The 25,453-nt window shown below is 39.4% G+C and overlaps 1 protein-coding gene across 1 annotated transcript in view; it reads left to right on the plus strand.

Annotated features, from left to right (window-relative positions):
- The window catches only part of SLC6A11 (solute carrier family 6 member 11), a 145,142-nt gene that overhangs the window by 112,871 nt on the left and 6,818 nt on the right, over positions 1-25,453 (plus strand). Inside the window, exons 6-9 of the mRNA XM_069968818.1 lie at positions 8,047-8,181; positions 12,534-12,637; positions 14,433-14,557; positions 23,419-23,531. Coding sequence (XP_069824919.1) covers positions 8,047-8,181; positions 12,534-12,637; positions 14,433-14,557; positions 23,419-23,531 — 477 coding nt within the window. The remainder of the gene's footprint in view (positions 1-8,046; positions 8,182-12,533; positions 12,638-14,432; positions 14,558-23,418; positions 23,532-25,453) is intronic.

Genomic DNA, 25,453 nt, shown 5'->3' on the forward strand with positions numbered 1-25,453 from the left:
CCTGGAAACTCAGTAATACCTTCCTATTTATACTTATGTGTAATTACAAAGAATAATTATGGGTTATCCAGCACATGACAATTCATGCCCAATCCTCAGGACCTTAGGATCATTATTCTGGAGCTTAACTCCTTGCCCCCCAACCAATAAATAAATAAAGTAAAAAGAAAAATCATTAATTTGTTTGAATCTGTGTGGTGCTCGTGCAAGCATCACAATGTGGAGCAACATTGCAGTTTCTTGCACCATCACTACTAAAAGAAAAGGAATTGTAAGATGAGGCTATAATACTTGTAGAAGTACCAAAGACCCTTCCATAAATCTATCAATTCCAACGAATTGCTCAAAAGATGCGATTAACAACATACAAACAAATTCTCGTTAGTCGTTTAATCGTTATAACAATTTTTAGCATTATAATCTTTCTGTACAATAGGGCCCTAATCCATTCATTTTTACAGGCTGGATAACAATTTTGACAAAGTTTTCCCAATTGGCGTGTTGAGAGCCTACCCTTTAGCTTTGGCCACCAATATCTTACACGTCTACTGATTAGCAAATTAAAGTGTCATTGTAGTGCTGCATATCTATGGTTATTTATACAGCTCCATACCTTTAGTAGTTGTGCCTGCTATTGAAGCTTAGTTATCCTGCTATGGCAGGAGTGCTTGGAGTTAGTGTCAGGAGTCCATCAAAATTCTTGTCCAGAGGCCATGCGCAAGTACTGTGCCACTGTCATTCTGGGGGACCTGGCATGTCTTTGCAGTACAGTCACAGCTCATTGATTTTAGTTAGCACTATGTAATACTTTACTGTCTTTTACATAGTCCTGCATAGGAATTGAACATTCACTGCTTGATACTTCCATATATAAACTATACTATTCATTCTCCTGAAGTTTGATCCTACTGCTCAGCACTTCTAGAATTGGCACAAAAATTGCTACTCAGTCAGAGGGCATCAATGTGGCTGTTGATTGGCTGGGCAGGAAATTTCTTTTGCCGACCCCACAAGTACTGCACAGTGTGACCGTGCTCTGTAAGAATTCGGATGCCTGTGGAGTGAAAAAAGATAACTAAATGCGTTTACCACCCATTTGAGCAAAATTATACAATTTCCTCCCGGAAATGCCCCTTTAACTGTAATACTGACAAATCCCGAAAATCAAATCATAATGCTAAACCCACAGAATTGTTAATAAAACCCTAAACCATAAATAGTGAAGACATTTATTTACCTTGTCACTCAACTTTTATTTTGGTTCCACATGAAATCTGTAAAGTGGTGTCAGCATAGTCGTACTATGAAACAACTTCTTACTAAGCAATTGGCTGCAAAACATCAATATTGAAGGAAAGTTACATCTTAATATCAACAAGAGCTATGTCCTTAGTGTTTCTTCTCATAATGGACTTTGAACTAGCACCACCGAGCCTAATGGAGTCAATGAGGCGAAGAGCATAGAAAGCAACGAATGAGCAAAATAAAGAAGTGTAAAGAAAGGCCATGAGAAGGCGCAGGAAAAGGAACTCAGCAGCAACAATTATATCTATTCAAGTGGCATTTGTTTCAGCTTGAAGTGATGGCAAATAATAGTCTTTCAAGATGTTAACAATCAACCAAAGATTGATCTCTGTATTCAGTAGGAAAAATCCTTCATGTCCATGAACAGAATACAAAGTTCCCACTCTTAAACTTGCAGGGAGGATCTGTAAAACAGCGAGAGAGTTGTCTTCTCTGTTATGCTTTGAGTAACATAATGAATTCAGCCTGTCATACAGGGTCCTTCAGTGCTTAGATGCCTCTGATGGGAGATCGATTGATACAAACAATGCATCAAAAGAAATGTGATTGTATTTGGAGACTTGGAATATTTAAAAAGAAAAAAAAAAGGAAAATGGAAAAATTCCCTTTTTGCTAGTCAATTGAATTGTGGGGACATCTGAATCTATGAACATCACAATAATGTAAAGTTTTTGTCTTTTTAATAATTTATTTTGGAATTTTTAACTTTCAACTTGCAGCCTTCCAAGAAGATAGTAGAGTAGTAGTACTAAAAGTGTCAGACTGGAATTCTGGTGGCCCATTAAAGTGGTTATTCAAAATTTAAGGCTGTGTTACCACTAGGGGATTTTAACCTGAAAAATTGTTGTCTATTGATAATAATGACCGTAAATATTGTTCATTATCATTATTGTCACTATCAATTATAATTGATAATTATCAATAGACAGACATCATATTGCACTCAAATTATGTAGGGGGAACATAGCCTCTAAGTTGTTCCCTAACTACAATATCAACGGAACTCCCATTCATTACAAAAATTAAAGTCAATTATCCCTGAGTGAATGGATTGACAGTGTGCATGCTCAACTGCCCCAGTTATGTAAGGAAACCTTATTGGCATTGAAGTGCAAACAGTGCCACTTCATTCACTTGGTGGGCCATTGACCATTTCTTGTCACGCATGCTGGTCTCAACAGTCAGACCACCACCAATCAGGTAGTTATGCTGTATCTTCTGAATAGAGGATTTTTTAATCTTGGAATAGCCCAGTAATGGAACAAGAAACAACAGGTCTATGTGCCTACTAAAAAAATGTCTAAAATTCATGTTGGCTACAGTAGTTTATTCCTAAATGCAAAATGGTTCATGCACAGAACACAAGTGATATGACTATAAAAACACCACATTTATATGAACCCTTTCTCATTCACATAATTTTTATATTTACAGTAGCTAGCAGTGTGTCAGTCTTAAAGTAGCTGACAATTATTTGTGTTTCTTTTACAATCACAACAGGAGTACTGGACAAGCCTTAAAGAGTCTGTCCACCTTAAACTAACTTGTCCCCTAGCCACTGGATGGGGACAAGTAAGAGATTGGGAGGGTTCTGACCTCTGTACCCCCTGCTGATCTCTAGAACGGCCCAGTCTTCTTTGTTTTGAATATGGCCACTGGTCTGGCACATGACCTGTGCTCTATTAATTTCTATGCAGCAGCTGAAGAGAGCCAAGTGCTGTACTCTTCTTTGTGGTAGTGGCTGGTTATCCGCCCTGATTCCTAGTGTGAACCTACCCTAAAAGTGGATAAAAAAAAAAAAAGGAGCATACTGGGTTAAAAACAAATAATAATTTACTTACCTCCCCAATCTCTTTCTAACGCTACAGTATTAATGGTGCCTACAAGAAATGCCAACTTCAGTCATATTAAGTAGTTTTTGAACTAGGTATATTTAAAATTTTATATATATATATATATATATATATAAATTTATTTTATAATATAATAACTTTTTTATTTTGCTATCTTATTATATGTATGCTTGTTTGTCTTGGGTCTACTGCACATCCTCTAGAAATGAAGAAAAGGTGTTTATGCAGATGTTAGGAATGTATCATGACATGGTTTCCTTATCGTTTTTTTTTACCTACATGTAATTTTACTTGACATGGACCCTGATCATTTCCCTTAGCTGATTTAATACATTGTTGTGTACCTGTGAAATGGAAACTGCTAGGTAGTCTAGCTGATTTCCTTGAAAGATACAGCTGATTAGCAAATTCATGCATATCTTAATTACTACCACAACAGTCGAGGAATACCATCCATGAACAGATTTATCTCAATAACAGACAGATGGTAGATCTGACTAAGTAAAAGCTTTTTTACCCTTGAGCAACAACACATCATTAGATTTAGAATATTCTTTACTATCACTATGTGTAATATGCATATAAACTAAGCCAACCCACTCTGTAAATTGCACCTATCATTATTATATATATATATATATATATATATATATATATATATATATATATATATATATATATATGTATATATATTTTATAAAGATGGTATACCAAAATGGACATATCCATCTTTACAGAAGGATTGACAAAATAGGTTGCCCACATGGCATATCTCTCCAATGAACAATATAAAGTAACCTTTAAATTAAAACATAGATTATAATCTGACAGGAGCATGGGTCTTCATTCTTGTTGACATTCTATTAAGGGCGATGCTCAACATCTGAAGGCATTCTGTTGAACCTATTGTCATCAGTAATGACTGGCACCAGTTGTCCCAAATTTTGTGAAATTTCTTTGGACATTTGCTTTGTAAAAAACAACTTTCTCATATGGTATTTTTTCATTTATTTGTTGCTTCTATGTTGTAATGGTAGGGGTATGGGTAGAAATCCACCGCAGGGCAATTGACTAGCTTCCATGAATAAAGTTTCCCGAAGGAGGATACAAAGGTGGTAAGTTCATTCCTCTGCATCTAGTTGTCCAAATTAAATCAAACTATCTAATGCAGGGGTGTCAAACACAGCGAGCCAAAATTAAAAAACTGGACTAAGTCAGAGGCCAACCTAGCGCTGTTCACCAATGAAATGATATGAAATTGCTATTGCATGACAAGCATAGGAAGGTAGAGTTCAGGGTGGAGGAAAGCCTAAGGGCTCTATTCCACGGGACGATTATCGTTCAGATAATTGTTAAGTCATTCGAATCTAAGCAATAATCGTTTGGTTGAATAGCAGTTAACGATTAACGACCGAACGAGAAATCAATCGCTTAATAAGACCTGGACCTATTTTTACCGTTGCTCGATCGCAAATCGTTTGCATTGAATAAGACATCATTCAGTCATTCGCAGTACTGACGAACGCAATAGCGACGCCAAGATGACCGTAAGAATGATCATAAGTACAATTATCATTCCATGTTCCAGACAGCTTTACGGACATGTGAATGTAGACTTAAAGTCTCCTGACACTGTGCACTATGATGCCAGCTAGAGAGAAGGAGAACATCCAGCAACCTATGCAAGATCAAGAATGTAATGATTGAAAAGGGGATCATTTTTTGTAGGGTTTTGTATGGATTTATGTACATATAAAAATACAAATGAAAACATATATATCTAAAAGAAAAAAAAACTTTTGTAGCCTCCCTAGTGGAATTCTATGAGCAATAACTTAATTGCTCATAGGGATCACTGCAATACTGCATTCATCCATTATCTCAGCATTCTATTGTTACATCCTTAAAGGGAACCTGTCACCCCCCGTGCCGGGGTGACAGGCTCCCGACCCCCCGTTAGAGCCCCCTATACTCACCTGATCCCGCCGGGTCCCGCTTCTGGATCCGGTCGGGTGACGGAGATCTCAGCCGCTGCAGCACCGCGCGCGCGCTGAGAGATGAGTCCAACGCTCATAGAGAATGACGGAGCGCTGGACTCTCCTGTCATTCTCTATGAGCGTTGGACTCATCTCTCAGAGCACCCGCTACTCGATCTTGGAAGTGCGGCTTTCTCCTATCTCTAGATAGATAGATAGATAGATAGATAGATAGATAGATAGATTATAAGTTAACAGTGCTGCCAGGCAGAAGAGAAAGCAAGATACACATTATACATGCAGCATAGCTAGAGGTATAACTAAGAGAAAGAGTGAGATTTGTCATTTCTAATCACTTTAAATTCATAGATTTTCTGGTCACATTATGACTGGTTTATTGTGTATTTGCTCCAGTACCTATCATAATTTTAGTAGTAAGTAAATGTGCTAATTAATTTAATACATACTTTTATTTTTAAAGTAAATCCTGTGTATTTATTTCCTAAGAAGATGTGGAACATATTAGAATCTCATGTGGGTGTGTTGGCCATAGTGCAAAAGCTGTAGAGAACACAGTATATTGCCAGAAAACCTTTTGTATATGCTTCCGTTTTTATAGCCTTTAAGTGAACCAAACCTAATGGATAATAAACAATTATTTTTGCAATTAATAATATATTTTTGTCATTGATGGCACATAAACCATTGCGTTTAAAAAAAGTTGAAATCCTGTTAATAATCCCCGTAGGCTGTGCAACATAAATTCATATGTAATAACGCTATTAAATTATTCTTTGGTATAATATGCTGCATTTCACATACAGCTGTTTCATTGTGCAGTGTGTTTTTTTTGTTTTTTTTTTTTTGGGGGGGGGGCACTTCCCCTTTATGCCGTGCCCCCTTTCCTGCTCAATTGGCAGTCAGGGAGAAAGCGAGTGAAAGTCACAGGATTTTTTGTTAAACACGGGGCTTTGTTGAAAAATGTGCTAGGTACAGACCCATTCTCCAGATTAGAGGGGGTCCCATAGTTAGAACCCTCATATACATATCCATAAGTGTTCATGGTTGCAAAATCTGATTAAGTGGAAGTGGCAGACAGATGAAGATGTATTCTCTATTGGTTTTATGTAGTGTTGAGCGACTGTTGCCTGACTGTTCAGATTCTGCATTGTTCTCCAGACCTTAACACTCAGCATTTGACTCCCAGTGGCTGGAGAACCTTGATGTTGCCCAAAGGAGTCCTGTTTTCCTGGCAGCCCGAAAAAAGGCATCAAACTTCTCCAGCTGTGGGGAGTAAAATGCCAAGCATTCAGATGTAGAGAACCATTGCCGAACCTGAACAGTTCAACAGGTCCACTCAACACTAGTTCTATACTTACCTAGTTTTACCGTCATTAAGTTTTTAGTATAATATATTTCTTAGAGGGAACATGGTGAAATTACTACTCCTCTGTGTATTCTTAAAAGGAATATATTAGCAGGTTAGAGCATGCTAACCTGCAGATATATTGTAATAGAGAGCGGTACTAAAAGGTAAATAGTGCCTCTAATATCACGCTCCGTTGCATTGTTTTGTGTATGAGATATCTTATAGATCTGTAATTTATCTGTGCACTGGGGTTGATCATTATTTAGTGATATCCCCTGATAAATACTGAAGCTGCCCCTTTCCAGCAGCCACTACTGAAGAAGGCAGCCTCATTATTGACTGGGGTGCCGATATAGGAGCGGACTAGTTTATCACTAGATAGAGTTGGGTTGCAATAGCTACTCTTTAGACTATGGAATCTTTTTCTTCGTATGTTCGTACAAATATTACACTAATTGTTCATGTTCCCCATTCACGAACAATTTGTTCAATGATGGAATGAAATGGTTTTAATGATCATTTTCGGACATATTCAAACTTGCGGACCTACACAACTGCGTAATTTACGCTTTGCACCAAATAATCTGTATGCATGTGGATAACATGTGCAAAATGTACGCAATTTGTACGCAACTCCTTAATTTACATTCCGCACCTGATAATCTGTACGCATATGGGTAGGCCAAAATGTACGCTACTACTTTATGTTCATTATTTGTTTGTGAATGTTTGGCGAACACGAACCAATCACGATCATCATCGGGATGTTCGCATGTTCGTAAGAACATGTCGCAAATTTTTTGTGCTTGCCAATCATAAACAATTTGTTCAAAGATCAGAATGGTTTTAACAATCATTTTCAAAAACATTCTAATTTGCGAACGATTATCACGTGATGTACTCAACTGCACAATTTATGCTTTGCGCCTGATAATCTGTGCACATTTGCGGAGACCGAAACATACGCTTTTACTGTACGTTCATTATTTGTTTTTGAATGTTCGGCAAACACAAACCAATCATGATCAATTTTTTCGTGTTTGGGAACTGAACCGAACATTGGGATGTTCGCTTATCACTGGTAAAGACACACTCTTAACTTGGCTCTGTCTAGTAGTCAGTGAGAATCTGAACACCCAACTCCAACCAACCAAAATCTTTGACTTTTTAAAGTCTTAGTAAGACTGGATAACCCCTTTTAATACAGACCTATGTGGTTTAATGTTTCACCCCAATGTAAGGATCCGGTGGATAATTTGAATAGGGGGGATTGTACTCTTCTAGTGATGACAGTCACTTCAAATCACTTAAATGGATGTTCAGTATGTAAGAAGAACGATTCATCATTTTCTGTCTACTTTATCTGATGAAAAAGAGTAAGACTAACTGAGAATAGAAAGATGACCCTTTGTAGGTGTTAGTTGTACATAGAGTATTTTTTGTTTGACAAGTTTCACACAATTGTTTCTTATTCATAATAAACTAATATGTTACATTATTTTATATTATTATTGTATACATAAAATATGCTTTCTTTCCATAGGTTGTGTACGTCACTGCTACTTTTCCATATGTTATGCTGCTGATTCTCCTGGTCCGTGGAGTTACTTTACCCGGGGCATCTCAAGGGATAAAATTTTACCTGTATCCTGATTTGTCAAGACTCTCAGATCCACAGGTGAGACTTAAAGGCTTTAAAAAAAAGCTGGTTTATGCAGCTCAGAGCCCATTCACTTCAATAGGAGCTAAGCTGCAGTAACTTAGTACAGCGATACAGAGAACAGAGCTGGCTTTGTATGTTGGAGCTGTAGCTCAGGTAAGTAGGGGGTGCCGAGTGTCACCAGTTCCCCCGACCTGATATTTATGTCCTGTTCTGAGGATATGCTATCAATAGGTTTTAATAAAAATTCCCCTTAGATGTTTGTATTTTTAGTGAGTTTTCTTTACATCTCTGGAACCCATGGAGATTGGATTTAGTTTAATTTGGCTTCGTAATACCTTGGCATTTATGTATGTTTTTAATAGAGAAATACAGTTATTGAGGACAAGAGGGATGTGACTGATGACAAGTTCTGTACAGTGCTCAGGAAAAATGCATCGCTTCTAAAATCTGCCCTGCGGATAGAACTTCTTTTTATATTTTGGATTTTAACATGATATACTGTAAACTATAATAAACTTTAGATTTTTTAATTTATAACATGAGAGCTAAATGATTATTTTTTTCACATTTTTATGACAGTAATAAAATGTTAAAGCCAAAATGGAGAAGTCAATAACTAATTTTCAGTTTCCATGCATTGCTTAATATATAATATTAAAGTGAACCTGTCATTAGTTTCATGCTTCCTGAACCCCAAGAAGAATGAAACATGGATAGGCTCTGATGTATCATTTATTCTGAAATGCTGCTGCTGCTGCGGAGAAGTCATAGGTATAAAGCTGGCCATGAATCATTGGGATGCTCTCTGGTGGCTTTGGGCGGGGAGAAGCCACCAGACACCACCCTAATGACTCAGACCCCGTTCCCAGTCAATGCCTTTATTCCTCAGACTGAAATATATATATATATATATATATATATATATATATATTTATTTAGACCAGTGTAATTCTTAAAGGTTAAACACTGAACAGAGGTGGAATTTGTCTTAAGCACCACTGGTATGGAACCCTATAACTAACTTGGTTCAGGAGATTGTACAGCTCTTTGATTTCTGACCTAAAATCATCTACAGTATGTACACTTAATGATCCTCATGAACTAGGCGTCTAGTGTATCTCCTTGAAGACAATATCAAACTGGCATATGGAGTGTTGCATGCTTTGCATTACACCATGGGAGAAAAGTATGCAAAGTAGCAAATTTCCAGAAGTAAAAATTCTTGCTCTACACTGCCACCTACTGGAGGTAGCTTCTTTTCAAATCAATGTTAAAGCGACTCTGTACCCACAAGCTGTCCCCCCCCAAACCACTTCGGATAGCTGCTTTTAATCCAAGATCTGTCCTGGGGTCCATTCGGCAGGTGATGCAGTTATTCTCCTAAAAACAACTTTTAATCCTACATTGCTGTGTCTAACGGGCGGGGCTTACATTTGTATATGCATTAGGCTGGCACACCCTTTCTGTCCTTCGTCCCCACCCTCCTTATCATTAGGAATGATCCAGGAACATTTACTGCTGTTTGAGCTTTGCACAAGTGTCTTAACGATCCAGCCCATGCTCATTATGCACACAGGTGGGGAATAGGAAACAATCTGCCAAGAGTATTCCTAATGATGAGGAGGGTGGCTCCGGTCACCGCCAGACACCCCCCCCCCCGCCGCCGCCGCTCCGATCGCCCCCGCCGGAGGGGGTTGCGTTTGGAGCGGTGGCGGTGGGGGGGTGGCGATCGGAGCGGCGGGGGTGGGGGTGGCAAACGGGGCGGCGGGGGTGGCGATCGGGGGCAGGGGGCTGTGGTTGACCGTGGGGCTGGGCTGCGGATAAGCGGAGTGCCGGGCTGCGAGCGGGAGGCCGGGCTGCGGGCGGGCCGGGCTGCGGGCACGCGATCGCAAAACGATTTTTCCATACGATATAGCATACCGTCTAAACGCTGATCGTTATGAAAAAAAATCGTTACTCCGACATGGTTAATCGTACGATCGGGCCAATTATCGTTTCGTGTAAACGCACCATAAGCCCCGGCCGTTAGACACAGCGCTGCAGGATAAAAGTAAATTTTTAGCACAATAACTGCATCACCTGCCGAACAGACCCCAGGACAGATCTTGGATTAAAAGCAGCTATCCGAAGGTACAAGCGGTTTGGGAAGGTCAGATTGTGGGTACAGAGTCGCTTTAAACATGCTTAGTAGTATTAGGCGGATTTGCCAAAGTGTTCGGTTTAGCAATGTTCTCCAAACCCGACCGCTTGACCTTCCACTCCTGGTGTCTTTAGAAGTTTGATGCCACCCTAGGGAGTCCTGGAAAACATGGATACAGCCATGCATAACACCGGCCATTCTTTAACCCGACCCGCATCCCTATTCACCACTGCACACAATGTGTGAACTGCCATTGTGTAAACTGACATGTTCTGTGCAGCTTCTATTCAATGAATAGCGGCCGCAGAAAACTGACATGTCTTAAATACAGATCAGGGTGCTGGCTGGTTAGTGATAGACTTTAAATGTGGGAATAGGGGAGTAATGTGTCTTCTTGAATAGACCAGCAAACTGGCATATAAGGTCTTACAAGCCATGCAATTCTCAATGGGGGAAAAAAAGGATATAAGGTAGTGAATTTGGATTCTCATGACAGTAACACATAAAGTAAATTCTTTAACTAGACAGACCCTTTGCCTTTGTCCTAAGCCAATGCACCGGCACTCCTTCACCATTGCATTGTTTTCTACATGACTTAGGGAAGCAAAACCAGTGCCATTCACATGTTGATTTGTGTATTCTCCACTTCCCAGAAAAAGAATTGAGAAAAAGCCAAAGCACTGTCAAATTCTATACTGGGACCTGTCACATATAAAAGCAATGTATTCTCAGACAAGGAACATTTGTCATACTGAGATACAGCACGCTTAGATTCAGCAAATTCAGTCGTTCCAAGTGATCCAACCACATATACATTATCATTGTATTTAATGACAGGTGCATTTTACCTTGTGTAGAAAGCAATAAGGGATCTCTCACCGCCCCCTGGTGGTAGATTACTGTCACACCATCAACCACTGTAACAGTATATCGCTTTTGTAACATTTCTCCATTCTTTGGTTTTTTGAAACCTTAAGAGGAGGCTTCTTTTTCACTTGACCTATGATTTCTGCTGGCTTCTGCTTCCATTAGAAATCTTGTCTGTCAAAAGACGTTGCGTTTTCCAGCAAGTGGTGAATCTGGGAGGTGTAATCAGCTGTGTCTTATTCAGAACGACAGCACTGCAACCATTTAAGTCACTGAGGCAAACCAAAATGCAGTTTTAATGCTCTTTTGAAATAGAAATCCAAGTAAGATATAAAAGGAGAGAAAGAAAGAAGGAAAGGATTATCAATAAAGCTTGGCATATCTGTAGTCACAATATTAACACATTGCATCATGCTTCAGGTAGCACAATGCCTTAGTGGTGTCTGACTTGTGTAACTGAATGCAATGTGTATTTTAAGATAAGGGAAGAGTCTACAAAGGATATACCAGCTAATATTTGTATGTAGCTTCGGGTTGGTCCCAATCAATTCTACTGGTGGACACTAGAGATCCCGGACCAATAATATCCCCTGTATATACTGGGCTTAACAATTGTTTGTTCACAATAGAGAGAGGAGGTATAAGTCATTACTAAACCCCCCTGGTGGTAGCTTACCTTCCTGAGAAAAAAAAAATATTGGATAGTTTAATCTTTCCCTTCCTTAAGAATATCTTTTGGGGAAAAGTTGAGCAGCCCCTATACATATTAGATAATTGACCAGTCCCTTTAAAATTACATGTCTAATCTATATGGGAACCTTAAAGGGAATCTGCCAGTAGGTTTATGCTGCATTAAATAAAGAAATGCTAAACAGAAAAGTGTATTACTTCCTTTTTTTTCTTTAGCCGTTCTCCCGATATACAGAAGAATGTTTTTTTTCCTGCACCACTAACTCCACCCCATCCCCACCCAGGGGGTTGCTGAGTGAAATCTGTCAGCCCATATACAGTATAAATATACAACTGCCAACTACCAGAGTGTGCTGGTGCTTATGAATATCCTAGACTACTGGCTACATACACATAATAGAGAGGACTGGTTATTGAACTTGCTATTTAGGAGAATTTCTCCTAATCAGCTGCACAGAACTATTTGACATCATTCTATTCAGCTTCTTTGTCACAAGTTTATGCTACCCTTAGATGGAGCAGCATTAACCAATTGACAGATCGGTTTACTGGAATCTATCTCTGAATTGTTGATTATGAAGACAAACTTTGCTTTAGCAGTTGTACTTATTTGCTAATTTTCTACTTCCTCTATTCTTCTATTAAGTTTGGTTTCTTTCTGTCTTCTTAGGTGTGGGTAGATGCGGGTACTCAGATCTTCTTCTCCTATGCCATCTGCTTGGGATGTTTGACCGCTCTGGGAAGTTACAATAACTACAATAACAACTGCTACAGGTACATTGATTTGAGAAGAGCTGATTGAACTCTGTTGCCTAAAGGGAGGGATCGCACATGGTTTTAGAAGAACATGTAACATATATACCAAGAACAGTTTCTTATTTTTAAATGGAACTCTTGGAATCAAGAGATCACAAGACATTGTAATGAGAAAAATTCAACTGAACAAAATGGCATAAAAAAACCACAAACAAATATACAGAATTTTTAAGGGGGGGGGGGGGGCAAAATGGGGGACATTTATCAAGGGCTTTGTCATTTTTAGGTGAATAATTTTTTTAACCTACTTTTTGGTCTACGTTCTATTTATGAACGAGTATTCAACGGGCTAGTATTTTTTACATGGGGCTTTTTCTTTAATCTGCCTGTTCTGAATATTCACTCAAAAATTCCAATAATCTGGGATTTTTGCCCAATTTATCATTTACGCATTTTAAAAATTTGCACAAAGTGGTAAATGCCAACATCTGGTTTGTGACAGGTGAATTTGTTTGTGCATTTTCTAAAATAATCTGAGAATATTCTATTCACAAATTTATGAAAATTTTTCGGCTGGGTAAAAAACAGACAAATACTCTGTAGTTAATCACACGTTTTAGAGTCAATAGTAAATGCCCCCCAAATAACTGTTTCTGAGATGATCAAATAAAAAGTACAAGTGTTTATGGCTATTTTCAGGACCACCACAGAGACCACCTTTGACCAGGACTCTGTGATGGTGACTCTTCTATTTGTCTCACTTGACCATTGGTCCTGTAATGATAGTAGGGTACTAAGGTACTTTTTCTAGACCGGCGTCTCACATGCATGTTTAAATAGTGGCCCACCAACCTTATATGCACAATATATGCAATGTTATGACAGCAGAGATGCAGTAATAGTGTGAGAATGGCAGTGGTATGAGGTGTGAGCAATTTTTTTCCCACCTTCGCCCCTGCCTGAAGGAAGTTTTTTAAATACTCCCTTTAAGGCTTCATTGGCAAGACTACAGTATATTATCAGTCACGTTAAGTAAGTCATGATTAAGGGTGCCATGTGCGCCTGAAACGTGTAGATGTTTATCCTTGGTGGAACACTGGCTTGTTGGTCTTTTGGATTTATATTAAATTATTTATATATTATTTATTTATTTATATTTATAATAAATTTTATATATGATATGAAGATCAATCGCTTGTTCTAAGTAATTCTCTACATATATTATCAGTCAGTATAATGTACCTAAAACATGGACAAAATCTCATCAATGGAGAGCAGAAATATTTTCCCTAAGATTTATTTGATAATGTTTTCCCGATTCTTCATGGAAAAATTCAGCCCTATTTTTGGCACTAGATTTGGCATAAATAAGGGTCAATTTCTTAGTGCTACACTCCAGCCCAAAGAAACGCACCTCATGCCAGGGGATCAGGTTGCCCACGGATGAGTTCTGTGTATGAGCCCAATTAATTAGAATAATACTCATAAAACTCACCAGGTTGTATCATTTGGCATGAAGAGGGACGCAGCTCATGCCAGCGGTATGGCATTATGGCAGTGACCCTTCAATTCTTTTCACTCTACGTTCAAGGATTCGCAAATAATAATATCACCCAATGATATTTGTTCCTAAAAAGGCAAAGTTGAAAGAAGTGGCCAGCAATATGTTCAGTGGTTGGTCACAGCTGTTCATTTTCATGGTGAATTGTCTGCATTGACTAAAAGTCATTAGATAAATGTTAGAAGTGTAATTAAATCTGGAGAAATGTTACCGCATAGAAAATGATCGCATAATCTCTGCTTTTCTCTGCAGGGACTGTATCATGCTTTGCTGTTTGAACAGCGGCACCAGCTTTGTGGCAGGTTTTGCTATATTTTCTGTGCTTGGGTTTATGGCTTACGAACAGGGGGTTCCAATAGCAGAAGTTGCAGAATCAGGTATGTATGGCTGAATTGGTAAATTTTGGAAATGACTGAACATTCTGGATGTGGTAAAATTGTGGGGTAAGCAAGATTGCCAGCCCTCATAAAGCTTTCAAAATTAGAGAACCTTTTTTTAAACAATAGTCAAAGCTATTTCAGAACTCTTTCTATTAGGTATTTGTGAGGGGATTGAATGGCTGTAAAGAGCTCTCATGGGTCCATTAAATCCACCAGGTGGACTTCAATGGGTGCCATGTAATATTTTCATTCTTTTTTTGGAGGTGGTGTAGGGTTATAGACCTTGTGTCCTTTTTACCTGTAGTCCACCTGGTGATTTGCTTCAGTGATTCTAGTACATGAGCAAGGACAGAACAGGAATATCAAGGACAGGGGCTCCTCTTTTGTAGTTAAAGAGTGGTCAGATATTGTATATGTGGCTGCTTAGCCCCATGTGATGTAATAATTGCCTGCTCCCTATTTCTGTCAGGCTCAGACCAGCTTTCTCTTCTCCAGCGCTCTGGTGACCAATTAGTGCAGGAGAAAATCCTGATCCAAGCCTGGCCACAGACAGCAGCATGGTGGAAGTAATTATAATTATACCACCAAGCAAAGAAATAGGAAATCCTGTCATTTTGACCGGAGTCCCTGCTCCTCTAGTAAGCAATAATGTACTATACAATACTGTTTACTATGTATATTGCTGATCATCCTTAGCCCTTTACACTCCTTGAAATGGGTGCTCTAGAACAAGCTCTGAGAGTATTCACTAAGCAGGAGGCATATATTTTTTGCTTCACTCATAGAGGCCCATGGAAACTATGTGGAGAGTTGAGACTTTCCCTTTTCTTATACAGTAAACTGCCCATACAGTAAACATTAATGTTCTATGCATTGCTGTTTACAGTATGACCCACAGAGGTACTGTAAGTGGTGAAGTTATCGATTATCACTCAACTTCATACACACCACATGCCGTGTGTCTCTGCATCTGGCCCATGGATGTAGGCAAATCCAAGTTGGTTTCAAAGCGAGAAGAAATTTGATGGCTTTGTTTAAGTAAACTATGCTAAAACAAATCTTTGGAACATTTTTACTGTAGGCTTTTCTAACAACAGTCATGTTTCTCAAAATGTTCTGTTCAGTAAGCAAGCAGAGCAGACCTCTAGAGATGAGCACAACTTAAGCATGTTTGAGTCTGATAGTTCAGCATTTGATTACCGGTGGCTTAAGAAGTTGGATGCAGCCCTAGGGAGTCCGGGAAACCATGGATACAGACATTGGCTGTATCCATGTTTTCAGGCAGCCTCAGAACTGCATCCAACTTCTTCAGCCACCTGTATTCAAGTTACGAACAACCGGACTCGAGCATGCTCAAGTTGCGCTCATTTTTACTGGCCTCTAGTGTTCTGTATTTACTGAATCCACTGTAATAACCATGATAAATATGTAAATATATTGATTTATTTCCATTGCCAAAACTAGATTTTACTTTAATAATTTCACATGGAATATTCTAAATAAAGATCTAGGAATTTTAGGTCAGTGAATTACTTATATTTTCATCTAGGACAAAGTATAGTGGTATATGTTAACTTGTTGGAGAATTGTGTTTTTTTTGGGTCAAGGAAAACAATGAATGGCCTCTCAAAAGAAGAAATAGGGTCAGATCTACTTTTTCCTTTTTAATTTACAATCAGATAAAAATGATGGATTACGTGGGGATTTTATATGATTTACAAAAAGGGACCGCATAAATTAAATCGGATAAGCAACTATTGATGAAAATGGGTCGTTAGGTAGAGGAGAATTTTTTAATAAACATATGAAAGGAGAAGAGCTAATCATGCCTAATGTATAATGTATTGAAGTATTTCAGCACGGGGTGCTCTTTATAAACATATAGCATATGTGTGAACAAACCTCCAACATGAAGAAATAAGCTTGAAGGCACTCACCGCACTTGTAATGTAATCTTTAGTTCATGTAGAAGACTTAAAATTCAGCAGGCATATTCGTATCGGGCTAGGACGCCAAACACTTGTTAGTTCAGGCTATTACAGCTGTTTTGCGCACGCTGATGAAGCGCACATGCGCGCGAAACAGCTGTAATAGCCTTTACTGACGTCCTAGCCCGAATTTCAAGTCTTCTACACAAACTAAAGATTACATGCAAGTACGGTGAGTGCCCTCAAGCTTATATCTTCATCTTGGATTTTCTAGTTTTATGTTTCAATCTTTTTATTTAACAGTTGTTTTTTTTAACAAACATTAAAGCAAGGTAAATGGTAAATATAAGAATATTACATGCTGCATACAACAAACAGAAGTGTACAGTTTCACACTTAGTAACTAAGTTAACAGTAATGTATAACACATAACAGTGTGCCAACAGTCAAAGCCTATACTCACACAACATAATTTTTTGTCAGTCTCGCAGCCATTCCCCCCCCCCCCCCCCCCCCCCATAAATGGCCATCATTAAGGTTGCAAATCGATTTGTTTTATGCAGGAAATGACCATTTGCATAAAACTGAAACATTTTATGGCCAGAATGACGGCTGTCCAAAAAAAATGTCAGTAAAACAGACAAAAAAAGGCTTTGTGTGAGGATAGCCAAGTAGTAATCTTGGCATTTCCTTTCATAATCCTGTATGGTTATTGGTCTTAGCTAGTTAGAATGTGGATAAAAAGAAAGGCTGTAGGGGTAAAAGAAGAAGAGAAACATTGTTGGTTATGAACATTTTAGCGACCGTTGTCCCATAGTAACCATACTCTAAAAAATATGTAAATAAGCCTCACCCATATGCCATATATTTTTCCATTGTATATATGTGTTTGATTTGTTCTAATACAGCAAAGGAGGCGCGTCAGTTCTGATACTTAGCTATAGCTGTTTTCAGCTAGTGTCAATATTTTACATACTTCTGGCCTAAATGTCACTGTTATAGTTTCTAAAGCTATATACTGTAAAGTATAGTAAGGTCTGCCTCCCATTTTTCTCCTTTTATTTGGTCTTTTAAAAAAAGGAATATTAGGTAACATTGTAGACTTTATTTCTCTATAATTTTGAAAGAAGTAAAAAAGTAGCCAGTCTGACCATATTTCCTCTTTTGGGAGGTCATCAGTTGTTTTCTTTGACCCCCCAAAAAAAGAAGCACGATAAATTCATGAACAAGTCAGAACATACCACCATGCAATTACTTTGTCCCAATTTAAAATATAACTAATTCACTGACCTAAAATTCCCAGATCTTTATTTAGAACATTCAGTGTGAAATTAATACAGTTAAATCCAGTCTTGGCCCAAGGCAAAAAGCTAGATATTTATTTCCCAGCATTTACAAAAATCTCACAGCATAGCTGTAGCTGTGTCTAAAACTGTAAAGAGAAATGATTATTAACAGTAATAGAAGTGGTTGTCACAACATAGGAATTAATTTATTATGGTAATTTAAGTGGGAAATACTAGAGACCAGTGATGGTCATCAATGGTAACCACCACCTATCCTTATCCTCCTCTGATCTTATAAGGCTGGGTTTGTCATCTGTTTTAAACTGATCTATACATATACAGTACATGGACAGACCTTAAAAAAACAGATGACAAATTGACACTTCTGTTCATGTCCTTCCCCATATGCTTTAATGGGACATTTTTAACATGTTTTTTTGTTCCTTTTTAGACAGACAAAAATATTATTTTTTTCTTTTATAAAAAGGAGACTAAAAGAACAGACGCAAACTGAACTGAACTGAAGCAAAACTTGACCTATTCAAACCAACATGAGACCTTCATGTCCATTTGACCACAAAAAATGGAGCTTAAGCAGAGTTTAATGCCCATGTTAACCTAGCCTAAGATGCAGAAAGAGAAGAGTAGAGGGGCAGGTGTCAAAACCTGCCATACTTTCTATTGTGAGTCTGTAACGTGAAAGCCTTACACCCTAGATCAGACCACAAAATTCATATCGAGACACAAGCAAATTTAGGCCAAGTCCCTAATATCACATGGACCCCCCCCAAATAATTGAGATCCCACACCAGACCTGAAATGAATACAACCCCCAAATAGATTCCTTAAACTAACATGGATCCCAGACCACTGCATACAAGATTGTTCAGACCCCAGACCTAAAAATAAAGTCAGATTCTAGGATTCCAGACTCTAAAATTAATAATGAGGTTTTTGCACAATTATTGTTTTTGAGTAAACATGATGATTGGTTGGAGTTTTTCGAATCAGGGAATGTGCTTGAAGGGATATTTAGAAGAGTTTCCTTTTGTTCTCTTATTCAGAAGGTATGGGTATATACTAAAGACAAATGCGGGATAGTGGGTAGCTCGCATTTCACCCCGCTTTGGAATAACTCTTTTTTGCACCAGTTCACGAAAATCCCCAGTAGATTGTTTATGGATAGGGAAAGGTATTACACGGGTGGGTCAGGTATGTGAAAATGGATCACTTATAAAGTTTGAGATACTTAAGGAGGCATATGGCCTGGAAATGAATCACTGGTTCTATTACAAACAATTAGAATTTGAGAAGCACAGATTTAGAATTTCAAGTTCGGCCTTGTTTAATAGATTGGTTGCCGATTCGGCATGCAAGTCCCTCTCATTTATTTATAAGTCCCTTGTTCTGGCGGTTCCATGCAAAACTACGGATAGATGTTGGTCCAGATGGGGTAGCTACCTGGGAGAAATAGGGGAGGAGGGTCGTTAGCGGATTCTTGGAAACTTAAACAGGGTTTCTTTGAGTGAAGCCCATAAATTTATTCAGTTCAAATTATTGCACTGCGTCTATTACTCCCCTAAACAGCTGGGTAGAATGGGTAACATAGAAAAATCCTGCTGCCCGAAATGTAGACAAGAGGATGTCGACCTCCTATATCTCCTTTGCGAAAGTGTTGGGAATTATTGGAGAGAAGTTTGTAATGTTCTTGACCGCAAGCTGAACTATAGTGTCCCCAGGGACCCGCTCACTTTAATTCTTGGTGATTCAAGCAGAATTAAGAAATAAGAGATGCTTATTATAAGGGTGATGTTTCTATTTTCTATGTTTCTATTATGAGTCTGTAACGTGAAAGCCTTACACCCTAGATCAGACCACAAAATTCATATCGAGACACAAGCAAATTTAGGCCAAGTCCCTAATATCACATGGACCCCCCCCCCCAAATAATTGAGATCCCACACCAGACCTGAAATGAATACAACCCCCAAATAGATTCCTTAAACTAACATGGATCCCAGACTACTGCATACAAGATTGTTCAGACCGCAGACCTAAAAATAAAGCCAGATTCTAGGATTTCAGACAGACTCTAAAATTTATTCAGACAACAGACCAGATCCCTTTATAAATGCTGATGTCAAGCTGAAGCAATAAACATTTAGAGTTGTCACATGCTATTTTTTTAATGCTTATTGTGCCAGTGTGTTGTACACTCTTAATGCATTGGCCTCATTGTGTTGTTATGGCGAAGCCAACATTATCCTGACAATGCCTGGCATCAGGACTAAAGGTGCCCATACACCTTGTACTTTAGTTTGCCCTACCCGCCACTCGCAGCTGGTCCAGCTGTCGGTCTAAGGTGTATAAGGTTCTCCCGACCAACCACTGACAGATTATGTTGGTGGAGATGGAGATTGATACAAGATGGAAAATCACTGCCTGACCTCTTTGTTCTCTTTGTTTCTTAACATTCCCCTTCCCAAAGAAAACACAGGAATGCTCGGCTGTTCCGAATGTTCTTGTTAATGGGGAGGACGGAGACCTGATGGGAGAGATAACCGACAGCTGGGCAATAGTATGACCATCAATTAGGAAGTGTGGTCACCTTAAATATGTAGATACCATCACAGAGCAAGAAGTCACAGGGATGCTCTAGTGGATTTGATCTGCATTATGCAATCTTATCATTGCTTCAGGCTTTGTTCTTACCACTTCGACTCTGAATAAAACAAAAATCTATCACAGGTTCACCTTGAACACAGTGTGCAGAGAGCTTAATCTTTAAGCTATGTGCACACAGTTTTAGGCCATTTTTGAGACAATCAAGTTGAGAAAGTCAAGTGTTTTAGCAATCCTATATTTTAAAATATAGGCATAAAAATGGCGTATAGCCATGAGCCTAAGGGATCAGCTGCCTGTGCACTGATTTCCAGGTGAGCTTGTGATAGACTTTTGTTCATATTCAGAGTCGAAGCTTCAGGGGGAAAGAAAAAGCCTGAAGCAATGATAAGGCATGAGATGTTTCAAACCATCCAGAGACTTCCCGTAAGTACTCTGTCTAAAGTGATTATTGACTGAACAGGTCATTATTGATCAGCCTATGAATGAGAAAACAATTGTTCCTCAGCTGATCATTGGGATTTTTGGACTGTGTTGCTCTAAAATCATTGTTAGTCATCCACACATCTCCCTGTGTAAACACTGTTGTTCAGAGTTGTAAGGTGATGTGAGTGGTTGGCGGGGGGGGGGGGGGGGGCGTACACATTAATCCTTCCAGTGGTGTAGCTACCATGAAGGCTGGGAAGGCGACTGCTATGGCGCCCCTGCAGGAAGGGGGCCCGAGGAAGCCTGCCCTGCCTTCATGCTAGGTACCGACCACTGTACCCCTAGGGGTCCAGAGAGGAAGAGGGACCCCCACTGCACTGTTCAGCCCCCTCACTGTAGTGCCGGGTGAGCGGGCTGCACAGAGCACGGTACGGGACGGGAGAGGAGTGAAGGACCTTTGGGTCACATGACCCAAAGGTCCTGAATACTTCTATGTGAAGATCAGCCCGGACTACAGAAGGAGGAGGGGGAAGCCTGGGAGCTGTAAGTGCTGTGTATGTGTGTCAGTGAGTGTATATATGTATCTGTGGGTATATGTATATGTCAGTGTGTGTATATATGTATCTATCTGTGTATATATATTTATATGTCAGTATGTGTATGTATCTGTGGCTATATGTGTGTGTATGTCAGCAATGTCTGTAGCACTGGTGTATATGTGTTTTGTGTATGTCAGCAGTGTCTCAAGTGATTGACAGGTTTGCTCCCAAAGATGTTCTGCAGCAGCTTGTATTAATGCTGGGCTCTAATAAAAGAACCCACCATTAATATCTGCTGCATTTTCTTTTATTTCTGGTTGAGTATTTCTTATTACACTGAGATGATTTCCCTGTGTACAGTCTACTCATGGTGTATACATCTGTACTAGTGTAATCACATTCTAGTGTAAATGTGTGTATGTCAGTGGCGTATCTGTATATACGTTAATGGTGCCTCTGTGTGTGTAAATGTGCATCATTGTCTGTGTTTGGCGAGGGGGGGGGGGGTAGGGGAGCGTACAGGATTCATGGGGCCCCGTACAGTTTTTTGCTATGGGGCCCCATGAATCCTAGCTACGCCCCTGAATCCTTCCTCATACATAAACCGTTGTTAGTAAATCCCCTTTATGAAAACTGATTAAGGACATTTATTGGTAGTATGTTACTGTATGTTTTGTAAGATATTTAGCTGTAAATTATGGGTAATGTGTATACCGTGTGTATTTCCTGGGTGTGCTTCAAGTCTGAGCAACACGAGTGGGATGAGACAGTGGGATGATCACCAGCAGGAGTCAAGGAATATCCAGACACTGATATAGATGTGAGCATGGTGATTCTGAAAAACTCCAAAATAAGGAGGTGGGGACTGAATAGTGCAGCAGGGTAGTATATGCAGTGGAAATGAACAAGGTGCCTTTAAAAACTTGCTATGGCCTGTAGAAGACGACAGAGAGAGAGAGAGAGAGAGAGAGAGAGAGAGAGAGAGAGAGAGAGAGAGAGAGCCTTAATCAGCTACGCTGTCAAGGGATGACCAGGAAGGTTATAGGGAAGACATGGACAGTGAGCCTTCGGACTTGTCCCACCCAGCTGTCCCTGTCTAATTGCCTCAATGCAGCCCTAAGGACTGCAGGAAACTTGGAGGCAGCCCCTTACCTAAGACAATACAGACAAACACCAAGGGATTGCCCTTTCGGTTAGCGAAAACTGAAGGACAAGCAAGCACTTTACTAGAGACCAGGGACCCAATCCAACATGTGAATGAATGGAAAGGCAGGATGTCAATCACAGATCACAGCAATGCTAAGGTTAACTGTTAAACGATCAGAGTGAAATCAGCAGGGAAGAGATGGGTGTGATAGAAAATCAATTACTAGAGCAGAAGTAATTGAGCTGTGTTAAGACTGGTGTAAATGAAACATAGAATGGCTATGAGTGCTGTCTTGGCTGTATAACACAAGCAGAGGACTGCACCAAGATCTTAACAAGCACTGGCCTAACAGCCTGGTCTGCCAGCGATCACCATCCCAACCAAGGGACAAATGTCTGAAAGCCAGCAGTACTGTGGTCACCTATGAACTGAACTTGTCATAGGCCCTGAGTTCATGAAATAACTGAATGGTGCACCAACCTAAGGCCCAAAGTAACAAGCATCACCATAGTACAGCAGTAAAGAGATTGAGAAGACCGGCTCTGTACTACATATCTAAAATCCATTTGTCTTTTTATTGTTTGTTTCTTTCTTTTCACCACTACTTGCTGTAAGCCAGCAATATCTAGCCTTTCAGTTAATTCACAAAAATGCCTAGGGTCTGAATTAGCCCACATGCTCCTTTTTTGCCCCATCTGGAGCAGTAAATAGAGTGAATTAATATTTGCTCAATTTACAGCCTTTGGCATTCACTAGTTGACTTGCTAAATGCTCACCACATGCCCACCAAGCTGGATGAGTTATTTCTTCATCCCATCTTTGAGAAATAGATCATTGTGGTGTTAAGATGTCTTGTTTATATACAGTACTGTTATTACTGCTTATTATTAAGTACGCTTTTATTTTGTAGGTCCTGGTCTGGCTTTCATTGCATACCCAAAAGCCGTCACCATGATGCCTTTGGCCCCACTGTGGGCAGCCTTGTTTTTCATGATGCTTATATTCCTTGGACTTGATAGCCAGGTAAGAATTATTTTACTTTGTTTGTCAAATACTCCAGAAGTGATTCACATGCAAGAACACTAACCTCTTTATCCACCCATATTTTATACTATTATAAACAGATAATGGTACATGTTCTTTTTCTTATCTTTTTTATTTTCTAATTGTTTGTTTTCTGTACATCACTATGGGGGCATCCATCTTGCCTGAGCTGCTTTTAACAGCATTTAAAGATATGCTTTAGAGCAGCCACGTGGACCATAGGAAACAATAGTCTCGAGCTGACTCGTTGACTTCTATAGGAGAGTTTTCTAGGTGTGCTCTTTTACCTGTGCAAAAAAAATCAGTGAGCAGGGAGGGGGAGGAGGTAAGCTGTGATCATCACCTATTTAGAATGGTGTGATTGTTTGTTATCTATAGTAAATATGGGTGTCATCTTTTATTGTAATCTTTCGTATGATACTGAGAAGACTGCTACAAAGTGATCTTTACAGAACAGGAAGTGTTGGCCTATTATTAAACTTTGTGTCCAGATTGAACATTGCAAGATTTCAGAAGATTTTCTAAATTTTAAGAAATGTTAAATCATAAAGAATTCTTAAGTATCCTGTTTGACATAAACACTTGATTTAAACAATTAGGGGGAGATTTATCAAAGGGTGCAAAATTTAGACTGGTGCAAACTACCCACAGCAACCAATCACAGCTCAGCTTTAGGCAGTGCTGAAAGGAAAGAGGAGCTGTGATTGGTTGCTGTGGGCAGTTTGCACCAGTCTAAATTTTACACCCTTTGATAAATCTCCCCCTTAATATTTTTATTAAATGTTGTAGAAAGTTAGATGCTACATCTAAAGGTCTCATACAGATCAGATGTGTTGTAGGAACACCATTTTGGGGGGTGGACCAGCTAACCATCTAATGCAGGAAACGGGGAACCTTCTGCTGGACAGCAAGGCATGATAGTAATTGTAGTTGTGCAGCAGCTGGTGCAACCGAAGTTCCTGATCTCTGATCTCACATCTGGCTCCAGGTTTTTGCGGGCACTCGGGCGACAGCTTCAGCGGGCCCCTAATCCCTCCACTTTGCACAAACACACATTACATGCATACACACATACACAAACACACATTACTGACACGCATTCTTACTGACACACACACACACACTTATTGACACACACGCACTGACAGACATTACTGACACATTACTGACACAGAGCATTTACAGCTCAGTCTTGTACCTCTCCCTCTCTGTCAGGCTGCTCTCCACACAGAGAGGTTGAGGACCTGCAGGTCATGTGATCAGGTCCTTCAATCTTTTCTCTCTCTGTGCAGGTTCTGCTCCATCTTCTGTCTTTTGATGTATAGCTCTGGGCCCCAGCACTTGTCTGGGTAAACCCTGTTCTGACACCAGCCCAGCCTGATCTAATGTGTACATGGGCCTCCTGACCTATTACGACAGTTAATCGGGGAGAGAAGGAGCGGGCATGTTTAATTCAACTGCTATCAGAGGCATCGGGCAGAGACTCACTCCACTATCTCCATTTTAAACACATAATATTTTTGCAGATAAACCTTGGAAACTAGAAATCTCATGTGTGCTATATTATTATTATTATTATTATTATTATTATTATTATTATTCCTGTTAAAACATTACTTCAGCTAGAAGGACTGTATGTTAAATTAATTTTCTAAAAATATCATCCCTATCATCACCACATGAGCTTGACATCAGTTGTTTTTCTTTGATTAAGCCTCTATTACACGGGACGCCCGGGGATCTCTAATGCATGGAGCGATGGCAGCAGATCATTGCCATGATTTTCTTTTGTCTTTTAACATGCTGAAAGACAACAATCATTGCCTTTTATTACATGAAATAATTATCGGCCGTAATAGACAATAATTGGCCAATTGGACCCTAAGACAGAGCTGTCATTT

The sequence above is a fragment of the Dendropsophus ebraccatus genome, chromosome 4 (genome assembly GCF_027789765.1).
Source record: "Dendropsophus ebraccatus isolate aDenEbr1 chromosome 4, aDenEbr1.pat, whole genome shotgun sequence".
NCBI lineage: Eukaryota > Metazoa > Chordata > Amphibia > Anura > Hylidae > Dendropsophus > Dendropsophus ebraccatus.